The sequence below is a fragment of the Aspergillus bombycis genome, assembly GCF_001792695.1.
Source record: "Aspergillus bombycis strain NRRL26010 chromosome Unknown contig00122, whole genome shotgun sequence".
Taxonomy (NCBI): domain Eukaryota; kingdom Fungi; phylum Ascomycota; class Eurotiomycetes; order Eurotiales; family Aspergillaceae; genus Aspergillus; species Aspergillus bombycis.
Genome location: NW_019170124.1, coordinates 17,779 through 30,806, shown reverse-complemented (window position 1 = coordinate 30,806; position 13,028 = coordinate 17,779). Strand labels below are relative to the sequence as shown.

The window sequence follows — 13,028 nt, the reverse complement described above, 5'->3', positions numbered from 1 at the left end:
AGGCTGTCGGAACACCAAATGACAGGGGCTGATCATGCCGACTGGTTTGCGCCGGCTGCAGATGGAAACATCAAGCTCTCATTTCTGGTATTGGCCAGCCAGTGTAACAAGAGGGTACCCGTAACCAATTTATGCCAAGGTTACCTGGCAGAGCACAATTATATTTGACAAGGGCTTGGTCTATCGCCACTGTATGCCAAATATCTTCAATGCTTGCCCAACTCCAGGCTTCTCGCGAGCCTGCTCAAGGATGACTCGAGAGTGACCTGCGTAAAAGTATTAGCTTAAGATTATATATGTCGGCGATTATTTATTACTTACCCTTAACATCTAATGCGAGAAGCTGATATTCCCACTCGTTCTTGTCAAGTGGCTTAATCATGTGGACGTGCACAACTCCTTGGTTGCGTGGTCCCTCAACCTGAGCATTGACAGTTAGTTATGTACGTATCATCTAAGGAATAGCGCAACGTACATGGAAGTTCATTCTCATATGTTCGCGACCTAAACGATCCTTCTCGATGGTGGTTCTTCATACGAAGTTAGCGTCTCTGATACGCAACTAACCAAGAAGAACAGGGTACCCACGCAATAGGACGATTCCGCGCCCATTTATTCGAAGTGCTTTCTCCATATGCCTTGATTTCCCTTCGGTCTCCCAGAATGTCCGTACACCGAGTGTCGTCCAAGATACGTTCAACTGCTTTCTCGTACTGCCATGTCCGGCTGTTCGGGGAAAAAACCTCTGAGTAAAGCAAGTAACATACACCCCCTACCCACATATTAGTCCTGCATCCAACATGTATCATGACTTGTTCATGAGCAAGAATGTTGCCCACTCAGATCTCACTAACCGTCAAAGCCGCACCGGCCAATATGATCACAAAGTTGAACGACTGCTGGGTCGCGCGCGCAACCTTTTCCCGGCCCGAAAGTTCTCCCCATTCATATCGCCCATCATCGGATAGTACGGTCACATTCCTCCGTTTCGGGGTCGAGCTTGGCCCTGAGCCTCCCCCGAGATCGCCGTGAGTTGCATAGCATCGCGTCAACTCGACCGTGCGGGGAAATCCAAGGCGCAAGAGCAGGGCAGGTGAGGCCCGGGCCAAGGAAGGTCTGGGTAGGAGGTATGCACTCATTGTGGGATATCGAACATCACCCGGGTTCCCGTCGGATCAAAGTGTATCGCACGGCAGTCGTGGGCATGGGAGATTCGAGCAAGAACTGCTGAATGATCTCATAAAATTCCATGCGCTGAGCCGTGGTCGGCATTCAATGAGACTCGGTCCATGTGGGGAGACGGGTGGGTCACGTGGGTGCCTTCCGCTCTGGTGAAAATTTCCGGAAGGGTCCGAGTACAGCTGTAATTGCAATACGCTGTGGGAGAAGCAGGTGTTGGACATACATATTTAGCCCTGTAACTAATACCGTTGCTTGGCTTGAAGTATTAAATGTGGATCCTCTTGGGATGAATACCGGGTAAGACAGCTTTTTTGCAACGTTTCAGATGGGATCTTCCCCTTAAGCCCGGCGGCAATTTTAAAAGTTACAGTAATTTGTAACTTCCGCCCGGGAGTCCAAAACGATTCCGACCACGTTCGTTCTCCCGATTACATTTTGGATCCCTCTTCCTCCTCCCTGGAAGTCCTGACATCCTATACCGTCTTTGTTTCTACTTCGTTCAGGACTCGTTTCGTCCTACTCATCCCACAATGAGTGCCACCAAGGCGGAGTCTCAAAAAATATTTGAGAAACTCAAACTAAAGCCCGCAAACAAGGTGCGCGCAACCCCTCCCCACCAGTCTAGAAATTGGCCGGGTTCGCTGACTTCAGCCTCATAGATATGTTTTGATTGCGGCTCCAAGAATCCTACATGGTCGTCGGTGCCTTTCGGTATCTACCTGTGTCTCGACTGCTCGGCCCACCACCGTAACCTGGGTGTCCACATTTCCTTCGTTCGTTCCACAAACCTCGACCGTATGCACCACCGTCTACCCCAGATATGCCTTTGGCCTTGGTACTAATGGATGCTTGCAGAATGGCAATGGGAGCAACTTCGGCTTATGAAGGTTGGTGGAAATGAGTCCGCCACCAAGTATTTCCAGTCGCATGGAGGTTCCGCCGCCCTGGCTAGCAAGGACTCTAAGGTCAAGTATACTTGCAATGCTGCTGTGAAGTATAAGGAAGAATTGAAGAGACGGGCTGCTCAGGACGCCGAGCAGTAAGTGCCATGTTGTCTATGCATATCACCCTACTGCTAGATGCTTACCTTGCTTTTCCTCACAGATACCCCGAAGAGGTCGTGATCACGGACGTTCCCGCTGGCACCCCGTCCAATGGCTCCAGTACGCCTGCCGGCGATGCTGACGATGACTTCTTCTCTTCCTGGGATAAGCCCTCGATCAAGCGCCCAAGCAACCCTCCCTCGCGCACAGGAACCCCCCCGGTAGTGAGCCGCACTGCCTCTCCATTCTTGAATGCAGGTGCAAATGGCTCGCGCTCCAAGTCTCCTCTTTCCGCCTCCGACAAGGAAAGCTCTCCTGCCCCCGCTGCTATCAGGGCCAGCACTACTGTCCGGAAGACTGCGACGGCTGGTTCTGCAAAGAAGGGCAGTGTGTTGGGCGCCAAGAAGGCACCCAAGTTAGGGGCTAAGAAGATCGGCGCAGCTGAGGCCATCGACTTTGACGAGGCAGAAAGGAAGGCCAAGGAAGAAGCCGAGCGCATTGAGAAGCTTGGATATGACCCTGAGGCTGAACAGGCTGAGGCCGATGCCAAGGCTAAGAGTACGACTACGGGAGCTACGCCTATTGCTGCCCCTACGCCAATCAGCCCCAGCGCCGCCAGAAAGTCCCACGAGCGTAACTCTAGCGATGTAGAGCGTCTGGGAATGGGCATCGGGCGCCTAGGATTTGGCCAGACTGCTGGTTCGAAGCCTGCTGCTCCGAAGAAGCTGGGCTTCGGCTCTGTCGCTCCTGCTCGGTCAGCTGCTGATGGTGAGTTCACTATTGCCGTCTTCAAAACAACTGCAAATGCTAATGGATCATACAGAGGAGGAACTTAGCCAGACCAAGACCAGGTTTGGTGCCCAGAAGGGTATCTCGTCCGACGAATTCTTCGGGCGTGATAAATTCGATCCATCGGCCCAGGCCGAGGCTAAGGAGCGTCTCCGCCAATTCGATGGTGCCACCTCTATTTCCAGCAACTCCTACTTTGGCCGACCCGAAGACGATCTCCCCGCTGCAGATGATGGATATGGCGACTTGGAAACTGCGGCCAAGGACTTTGTTCGTCGTTTTGGCATGACAGCGGGAGACGATCTCGAGAACCTTACACAGCTCGTCGGAGACAGTGCCGTCAAACTGCAAGGTCAGTTATCCTACCTCTGGTCACCTACCTCCTACTGACAATGATATCTAGGCGCCATACGCAACTACATGAACAGCTAAACTGATGCAACCAATCTATCAATACCGCGGCAACCTTTTAAATTTCCACCTTCGGGCACCATTACTTTGCCATGATTAGCCAGTTCATTGCCTATAACTTTGGCGGCGTTTTATCCCTATCCCTTTAGAAAGATATCCTTGCGAACGCAAACCCAGCCCAAATTCACCCCTGCGGACTGCGAGAACTCTGTCAGGGAAAACGTTCGGCTCGCTGCACTCCGAGTTACGGAGTGGTGGAGGTCGGCTTCTCTCTTGTTAATTGCTTGTGATTCTGAGTTGTCGAAAATCTTTTAAATTGGCATTTTCATTGAATATTATCATTGATTTGCTATGGTTCCTGTATATCCTCTTTTTTGTTTCTTAGGTAGTGCTAGGCGTCCTTGTCAATTAAAACAGATATTTAAAAATTTAGAATAACTATACCTTGTAGCGGCCATTCATATTTTATATCTAGGTATATACTGTAGGTGAAGCATAAAATTAGAAGATCGTCAAATCTGATACAAGCTGAGCCTTAATCCTAACACCCGGTCTAGAATAGAGCCGACGTTTTCTACAAACCCCACACTCAACCCACTCGACAAGTCATATATTACTTTTTTGTATCATTCAAGTTGATGATGATCCGCTATCCTACATGATCTCGATATTGTTGAAAATATACACGTGTCAAGAACACACACTCCAACTATTCCACACCCCCACACAATGAGCACCTACTCATCCACCCGGTAAATAGCATCCGCAACCTTAGCCACCTGCCACATCTCCTTAACATCATGAACGCGAACAATATCCGCCCCACCAGCAACACTAGCCGTAACAGTAGCAGCCGTACCCCAGTTCCGCTCACTGGCCTTCTCAACACCAGTAAGCCTCCCAATAAACCTCTTCCGGCTGGGTCCCATCAACCATGGAAAGTTCTCTAGCCCCTGGACGCCCGTGCGGAATTGCTGCAGATCACGAAGAATAGTCAGATCGTGGGGCTGGTTCTTCGCGAACCCAAGCCCGGGGTCGAGGATCATTCGCCAACGGCGGATACCCGCTGCTTCGGCGGCGGCGATACGCTCGAGGAGCTCAGCGCTCACGTCCTGGATCACGCCGTTGGGGTAGTCCGTGAGCTGGGTCATTGTGGATGGCGTGCCGCGCATGTGCATGAGGATGACGGATTTACCGGTGCGCGCCATTGTAGGGAGCATGGCTGGGTCCAGGAGGCCGGCGGAGACGTCGTTGATGATGTCTGCGCCCGCGGCGCAGGCTTCCTCAGCGACGCGCGCGCGGTATGTGTCGATGCTGATGGCGATGTTGGCGGCTTCGGGGATCGAGCTGCGGATGTGTCGGATGGCGGGAATGACCCGGGCTAGTTCTTCGGCTTCGCCGACGGGGACGGAGCCTGGGCGGGTGCTTTCGCCGCCGATGTCGATGATTGTTGCGCCGGAGGCGATGAAGTTGCGGACAGTGTTGGTTAGGCTAGTTAGGTCTGTTGGGGAGTGTTTACCCCCGTCGGAGAAGGAGTCGGGGGTTAGGTTTAGGATGGCCATAATGTGGGTTGGGCGGTTGGGTTTGGTGGAGTGCAGTGGGGGAAAGTTCTTGGATATGTAGGTTGTGGCATGGGGGGTTGGGTCTGGTGGAGGGAGAGATTTGAGATGGGAGAGATAGGTTGTGCTGTGTCCTGGGAATGGAGGTCGTTCGTGAGGAATGAGTCTGGTGGGTTGGTGTCAGCTCTCTAGTTTGTGGTATGGCTTGTACGGCACTTACTGGCAGAGAGGTCGTAGAACGAAATCCCGTTCAAGCATTAGCTGGTGAGGGATGTTGAGGCGGTCGTGGGAGAAGATATGATCATCGTAGAGGAGGATATCAAGATCGATAGACCGGGGGCCCTTGTCGATCAGCTTCTTCCTTCCCAGGCCGATCTCAATCGATTGGAGGGTATCGAGGAGCTCCAGAGGTCCTAAGCTGGTTTCCACCTACCCGTTGGGCGTCAGAAGGCTTATACAATTCAAAGCTACACTAGACGGCGACTGACCTCGCAAACTCCATTCATGAATGATCTTGATCGAGGACATACATGGGGGCCGTCTCGAACAGCGAACTTGTCCGCTTAACTCTGATATTGGCTCTCTCCATTTCGGAGCATGCATTCTCAATCATCTCTACCCGCTCTCCGACATTGCTTCCGAGGGCTATAAAAGCCCGATGAAGCGGAGGGTTACACGGATTCATCCCGGTATTGAATGAATTCAATGAGCTAGTGGAAACGCCCCGGATGGATGCGGACGGTCTTAGAGATCCATGGCTGGAACTGGCCACATTAGATTTGGACAACGCCCGACTATCACGTCGTCCAGTCACTCCGAGATCTGATACACAAGGTATTAGTTTCTGCGGCTACATAAAGGCGGCATGGTACATTGGGATGCATGATTGGAAGCAAGTTTCAGTTGTACTCTGGAGGAACTGACGACCGGATTTGATCGTAGTGAGTACTTAAAAACGCAATTGAAGTAACATACTTGCACCACACAGGGACAGATTTCTACCGGCATGTTAGACGGGGGGGTTTATCACGAATATTATCAAAGAAGACCTGCCTCGTTGTCGGGCCCGCGCAGAATCTCCTATAGACCGGCACACAGACCTTGCTGTGTCGCGGGGTTGGGAACAAGCCTGAATTGAAAGAAGGCCATGGCCTATAGCCTGGAATGATTGAGGTTAAGGATGTAGCATTGGGATGCCAATTCTTAATTGACACTGGCCTCATATTTCCTGAGAAATGCGCAACGCCTGGCGTCTATCAGTAGATCTTCTATGACTCGTCTAACAAAAAAAGGTTCACATCATACGTCATGCATGGGTTCGCGTGCTTTTTCGGGAGCGGAATCAGCTGATGCACGACACCTGAGGCAGCCGCGGTGGGTGACTAATAAACTTCTGAAACCCCGCCTGTGAATCGGCCAACCGGTTCAGCACTAAACCCAAAAAGCGCTGGTAACTATGGGGAAATTAAGTTCACTCGGAGGTCCCGTGTCAAAGTTGCAACCGAGGCTGTCATGATCATGCTTCCTCCTCGGTTCGCTACATCCTCCTCTCCTCCTATATTTAGGACTTATTTCTCCATACTCTCCACATGTCATCGTTCCTGATCATCTTCACTACATCTATCTTTTGATTCTCAGTTACTTTCTCTTCTAACGTCCCACCCTCAACCATGGCTTCTCCTCGTAAGCTCCCACCGCCTTTCTGCCCTTCCATCATGTGATAGGGAGCTGTGGCAATCCACCTAGATAGAAGTGCTAATCGCAGATTTTGACAGAGAAAATCCGTACCACCCTCACGGATCTGCTCAAGATCCAACACCCCATCCTGCTGGCAGGTATGAACGTGGCCGCCGGTCCTAAGTTGGCCGCAGCGGTCACCAACGCCGGTGGCCTCGGTGTCATCGGTGGTGTTGGCTACACTCCCGACATGCTTCGTGAACAGATTACAGAACTCAAGAGCTACTTGAACGACAAGAATGCGCCTTTCGGTGTCGACCTTTTGCTTCCGCAGGTCGGAGGAAGTGCACGAAAGACCAAGTAAGCTTCTCTATATCTAGGACACCTTGGGTGAGATGTGGAAATGCTAACCAGCTTGGCCTCAGCTACGACTACACCAAGGGAAAGCTTGACGAGCTTGTGGACATCATCATTGAGAGCGGTGCTCGCTTATTCGTTTCGGCCGTCGGCGTCCCTCCCAAGCATGTCGTTGAGAAGCTTCACGGTGCTGGCATCCTGTGCATGAACATGATCGGACACCCCAAGCACGTTCAGAAGGCTCTTGATGTTGGCGTAGATATCATCTGCGCCCAGGGTGGTGAAGGTGGTGGTCACACTGGTGATGTTCCGACTACCGTCCTCATCCCTACCGTTGCCAAGCTGTGCCAAGGCAAGAAGAGCCCATTGACCGGCCAGCCCGTGCAGGTCGTTGCTGCCGGTGGTTTGTTCAACGGTAACTCGGTTGCCGCCGCTCTTATGCTTGGTGCCTCTGCTGTCTGGATCGGTACTCGCTTCATCCTGTCCGATGAGGCCGGTGCTCCCGTTGCTCACCAGGAGGCCGTCCGCACTGCTGGATTCGAGGACAATGTCCGCACCATTATCTTCACTGTAGGTTTTCGGGCATGCCTCGACGTGTACGTTCTTGCTAACCAGTTTATAGGGTCGTCCCCTTCGTGTTCGCAACAACGCCTACATCAAGAACTGGGAAGAGAACCGCCAGGAAGAGATCAAGCAATTGACCGCCAAGGGTGTCATCCCTGTCGAGCACGACATGGAGAACCTGCCTGATGACGTTGATGACGAGACCCTGGACAACGCCCGTCCCTTCCTGATGGGCAAGGTTGCTGCCGTTGTCAACGAGAAGAAGTCTGCCAAGGCTATTGTTGATGAGCTTGTTAATGATGCCTCTGATCTGCTGCAGAAGGGCCACAAGATGCTTGCTAAACTGTAAATAATTTCATTCTTAATGGCGCACTCCGGGTATGAGGATGGTGCATATAAATGTTGATTTTCATGACCATTGATACTGGTTAGCGTTCTCCGTTACAAAGTTTCTTTTCCGCCTGAGAGTACTCCAGCAGCCGGACTGTACCACAATTCAATTGCAGCTACAGACAAAACTCTGGTATCTGCAACTTTGTGCGACAGAAAGTAAGACCATAGATTAGTTACCAAAGACTGCTTACCAAGCAAGAGAGTATTTAATCTGACCTAAGTGCCTTCATACCAAATAAGGCAACCTACTCCATTCCCAAAGACACCGGTAAAAGAATGATCCCGACCGAGCCCAAGAATTATGCAATCGGCTCGGCAAGCCGGACCCGTGCAAATTTCCCTCTCCACCCAAACCCGACCATGAAACCGACCGAACCTGGAACCGTTCCGTAAATATCAACAAGAGAATAATAAATGGGGAACAGTGGCAAAAAGCCGCTGACTCATCAGAAGGAACCCTGTCAACTCGTAACAGACCATGCTATACAAATCATCAAACGGATACTCGAGCGGTACACGAACACAGTATCTCAGTGAATCTAGGTCGTGGCAGCTTGCACTTGACAACTCCATAAGCAACGCGCTTCATGCAACCCCTTTCAATGGACAGAGGGGTTTAGCGGTAAGGACTTGAGCTGAGCTGCCGAGGTGGAACTTCTGTGGCGGGTTTTTTTGCATGCGGGTGGGGATTACGGGTCGGGGGGTTGATCCACTTGAGGTTCGGATTAGGGCTTGGGGTGGGCATCTCATGTTGCCTGGTGTCTTCGTGGAGGTTATTGGCGTGTCTACTATTACTGTTTGGGGCGTTTGGGTTGGGTTCAATTATGGGTTGGATGGGTGAGGAGGATGGTTATGTGAATGTTAGAATTTAGAGTAGTGAACACATTGATGCCAATGCGATATGGGGAGCGGTCTAATATGTGGCCAAAACGCCCGATGTAACATGACTGATGTATGTGGGGAATCACGATATGATGCCTGAGGATACAGACGGGGTTAGTATACTGCTGGTTGGAAATTGTCTATTTGGATATATAAGCTAGCTGAGTACCTGGGCGCTTTCTTTCATGGGCCACAACGAGTTAGTAGAGACAAATTACAATGTTACATCCAAATGATAGTTTCCGGCCGCGTCCGGAGCATATAAATATCAGCAAATCTAAACTTTCAAGGGAAGATTTAAGGGTTTGAACTACTGGATATCTACTCATTATCTAGAACACTTGCTGATGCAGTCATCTTTGGTATTCGCCAATCCGAAGATACATGAGTTAGAGCTGCAGCTGTGCCAAGGACAATCCATAGCTTGTCTGATTGGATGCCTTATCTGAGACGGCGATTACCGAGCTGTGAGTTGAGACTAGAGAGATCGTAAGTTTCCGCTGGCGCGGGGTAAGCAAGAGATCTGGAGAAGGGATGTGGACGATCCCTGGGCAAGACTGCTTATGTAGGATAGTATCATCATCATATGGAGCAAGGTGATGTTCATGTAGGGAAGTGAGGGATCTAGATAACGTAGTCGAACACGTTGATATCAACGAGATATTGTCTCCGTATCGTGACTGAACGTCCTATCGTGTCACGTCGAAATGAATCTGTGATATTAAAGTAATATAGACAATCTATATTGTATGTTGTCGGGGGGAGCCAGGATCCATCCTGTATAGAGTAGTCAGATTGGACTAGTAGGACGGTATCGGTGTTGTCCGATGCTCTTATGAAGATATGAAGAGCCGTATCGTTAGTGAGCAATGCGAGATAACTGGGATCGATTACTAGTAGTAGGCAAAAGCTTGATTCAAGGCAAATGATATGGTATCAGTGACCGAGATTATCAGGAACGGTGCCTATCAGCAGCGAAAGTCTTATCACCCACGTTGCCACTCTTGGTCGGGCCCACATGGCTTGTCAAAATTTGCAGCCAATCAAGAAACTCTCGATGGTGCTTGGCCCTCCGAGAAAATTCCCTATCCACCAATCAGGATGATTAAGAGAAAGCTTGTCGATCCATGATTCGTCGAAAAGGCCCGTTAGGGGAGTCAACCTTAGGGCTAAGGCACAAGTGGATCCCCGACGGCCTTCTCGAAACGAGTAAAAAAAGGCTTGACCTGGATTTGGGAAGACACGCGACAAGTGAACCCAGCGGAAGTTACGCGGTCGCGGCAATTCTCGCTGGGTTGAGATCGAGTGGAGATGTGTGGGAAGAATTTGTCCTAGTCCTTCCGACCAGATATTTATTCCGAGCTCCCCCATCCTCTGACGCAGAGGAAAAAAGAAAGAAAAAGGAAAGATGTGAACCTCAGGTTGATTACTTCCGTTCCCCTCCTTCTCCCTACCAATCCTCCTTGGCCGGTTTAAGAGCTATCTAGCTCTCAGACCCTCTCAGTTCTCAAGTTCCCTCCTTCATTGGTGGGGATCTTCTTCAACCAGAAAATCATCGTTGGAAAAAAAAACGGCCATATCGCACTCCCGAATCTACTACGATGTTTGGAAGGAAGGACCAAGACCTTGAAAAAGGTCCTCAGGTGGCGAAGTCGACATTGGACACCAGCAGCGATGGTGCCGTGCCCGGGGAGACGTTTGTATACGGTGATTCACTGTATGCGAAGCTCCAGCGGCTCGCAGGGAAGATCAACATCGAACAGCGTGGGATTGAACGGGTACCACCAGAGGAGCAAACGGATACGTCGTACTTCAATATTGGCAGCATGGTGTGTTCATGATTCCGTTGCGTTAATTTTGTCTATGCCAGCTATTGTCTGGTATTCCAAGACCGCCTGTCCAACTGACCCAACACGCAGTGGTTGGCGGCCAACATGGTAGTCAGTTCCTTTGCCATTGGTGTCCTCGGAAAATCCCTCTTCGCGCTTGGTTTCGTCGATGCCATCCTAGTGAATCTCTTCTTCAACCTGTTGGGCATCATGACTGTGGGATTCTTTTCGTGCTTTGGCCCTCCTTTCGGCCTACGACAAATGGTTCTCTCACGGTTCTGGTTCGGATACTGGGGGACCAAGTTTAGTGAGTATATCTGATTTGTGCTGTCGTATTCTAGTAAACTAGTTACTAATACTTGCCTTAGTTGCCTGCCTCAACGTTTTGGCCTGTATTGGTTGGTCCGCTGCCAACGCAATCGTTGGGGCTCAGCTCCTCCATGCGGTCAACAACGACGTCCCAGGGTTTGCAGGTGTTATAATTATCGCGTTCTGCACGTTTATTATCACTTTCGCCGGATATAAAGTCGTTCACATGTACGAATACTGGAGTTGGGTGCCCACATTTATCGTCTTCATGATCGTCTTCGGCACATTTGCCCACTCCGGAGATTTTGTGAATATCCCCATGGGCGTCGGAAAATCCGAACTGGGTAGCTGCCTTTCCTTTGGCTCAACTGTGTACGGATTCGCCACTGGTTGGACCAGTTACGCAGCCGATTACACGGTGTACCAACCCAGAGACCGCAGTCGCCGCAAGATCTTCTTCTCAGCGTGGGCCGGTCTGATCGTTCCTCTGATATTCACACAATTCCTTGGAATCGCCGTTATGACCGCCACCAGTCTCAACGATGGCGACAACAAGTACCAAGCTGGCTACACAGCTTCCGGAAACGGAGGTTTGCTCGCTGCTGTTCTCGAGCCTCTTGGGGGATTCGGCAAGTTCTGTCTCGTGATCCTTGCCCTTTCCATTGTCGCCAACAACTGCCCCAACATCTACTCCGTTTCCCTGACCCTCCAAGTTCTGAGCCGTTATACCCAAAGAATTCCTCGTTTCATCTGGGTCTTCCTGGGTTCCTGCGCCTCAGTGGCCATTGCCATTCCAGGATATTCCCATTTCGAGACTATCCTGGAGAACTTCATGAACATCATTGCTTATTGGCTCGCTATCTACTCCGGGATTTCACTCACTGACCACTTCGTCTTCAAACGTGGCTTCGGTGGATACCGCATTGAGATTTATGACAAGCCCAACAAGCTTCCCCCAGGCATTGCGGCTGCGGTTGCTTTCGGCTTCGGTATCGCCGGTATGGTCACTGGAATGAGCCAGTCGTGGTGGATCGGACCGATTGCGAAACATGCGGGTGCGCTACCCAGTGGTGGTGACGTCGGGTTCGAGTTAGCATTTGTTTTTGCTTCGGTGTCCTATATCTTCTTGAGAACGGCTGAGTTGAAGGTGTTTGGTCGGTAATTGTTCGGTTTATTTTCTTGCGTTTGGGGTATGGGTCTGTGAATACGTTCTATTTTGATTATGTCTATTATGTCGTTCTTAACGGCATCAACCGTTCTCTTTTGGGATGCTTGGTTGCATTTTCATGATACCGCGAGTCATGTATATATGTGTTTGTAATTTAGATGTTAATATACTACGTGTATATCTTTAAAGGATGTGCGAACCCTGTAAATGAGCATCCCGTATGTAGCTCCAGATATCTCGCTTTATAAGCAATACAGACCACTAATTACCAAGGCAGTATTGTTGGTAGACTCCATACGGCTCAGACTCAGATATAAGATGTTGAGCCTCGAAAGCGTTGATTCCCCGTATCTACCAGTCAGACCTCATGTCCTGAGGTTCAAATCCAGGTGTACATTGTCAAGGGATTCTATGCTGATGTCCATGAAAACAAGTGCATTCGCATACACCCACATGGAGTGGTCTCATTTGCAAAGTTATAGTTAGAACTTCAGAAGGCCGCTAAGACCTACTCCAAAAAGAATTGGGAGCACAACAGTGAAAACTCTATATACTATTAGTATTGGTGTCCATTTGCCAGTCTGTTGAGAGGTAAACCAAAACATGGAAAGTCGTTTACAGGAATTATTCTGGCAATAGCCTTTCCCTTTATCTCTTCACACACATACATACGTACTTCTTCCAAGTCCAGTTTGGACCATCGCAGTTGATATGAGCACAGTACGCGAGATCAACACCAAAAGTAACTAGTATCAGTTGCCAGTTTCACTCTCACCCTCTGATTCCAAGGCACAACTATACACCCGAACAACGACCATTGCCTTCTGGGCCTCGAAACAAGGCTGGCCGCATAACCAGGAAAGGA

At 50.2% G+C, this 13,028-nt stretch overlaps 5 protein-coding genes across 5 annotated transcripts; 3 read left to right on the top strand and 2 right to left on the bottom strand.

The window, feature by feature from the left end:
• Window positions 1-180: 180 nt before the first annotated feature.
• On the bottom strand, window positions 181-1,139 carry tim21 (the record flags this gene model as incomplete). The annotated part of the gene is made up of 5 exons (XM_022537343.1): window positions 181-266; window positions 322-421; window positions 476-530; window positions 589-772; window positions 851-1,139. The coding sequence occupies 5 exons, from the start codon at window positions 1,137-1,139 to the stop codon at window positions 181-183; spliced, it is 714 nt and encodes a 237-aa protein (XP_022384757.1).
• A 573-nt stretch (window positions 1,140-1,712) lies between these two features.
• ABOM_010214 (ADP-ribosylation factor GTPase-activating protein) lies at window positions 1,713-3,446 on the top strand (the record flags this gene model as incomplete). The annotated part of the gene is made up of 6 exons (XM_022537342.1): window positions 1,713-1,778; window positions 1,842-1,977; window positions 2,038-2,221; window positions 2,287-2,993; window positions 3,049-3,366; window positions 3,418-3,446. 6 exons carry the CDS (start codon window positions 1,713-1,715, stop codon window positions 3,444-3,446), a joined length of 1,440 nt encoding a protein of 479 aa, XP_022384758.1.
• Window positions 3,447-4,162: 716 nt separating this feature from the next.
• On the bottom strand, window positions 4,163-5,490 carry ABOM_010213 (folic acid synthesis protein; the record flags this gene model as incomplete). Its single annotated transcript, XM_022537341.1, has 3 exons — window positions 4,163-5,150; window positions 5,205-5,413; window positions 5,473-5,490. The coding sequence occupies 3 exons, from the start codon at window positions 5,488-5,490 to the stop codon at window positions 4,163-4,165; spliced, it is 1,215 nt and encodes a 404-aa protein (XP_022384759.1).
• A 1,164-nt stretch (window positions 5,491-6,654) lies between these two features.
• ABOM_010212 (nitronate monooxygenase) lies at window positions 6,655-7,931 on the top strand (the record flags this gene model as incomplete). Its single annotated transcript, XM_022537340.1, has 4 exons — window positions 6,655-6,667; window positions 6,760-7,021; window positions 7,087-7,588; window positions 7,641-7,931. The coding sequence occupies 4 exons, from the start codon at window positions 6,655-6,657 to the stop codon at window positions 7,929-7,931; spliced, it is 1,068 nt and encodes a 355-aa protein (XP_022384760.1).
• Window positions 7,932-10,458: 2,527 nt separating this feature from the next.
• Window positions 10,459-12,157, top strand: ABOM_010211 (cytosine permease; the record flags this gene model as incomplete). Its single annotated transcript, XM_022537339.1, has 3 exons — window positions 10,459-10,686; window positions 10,777-10,993; window positions 11,055-12,157. 3 exons carry the CDS (start codon window positions 10,459-10,461, stop codon window positions 12,155-12,157), a joined length of 1,548 nt encoding a protein of 515 aa, XP_022384761.1.
• Between the last annotated feature and the right edge of the window lie 871 nt (window positions 12,158-13,028).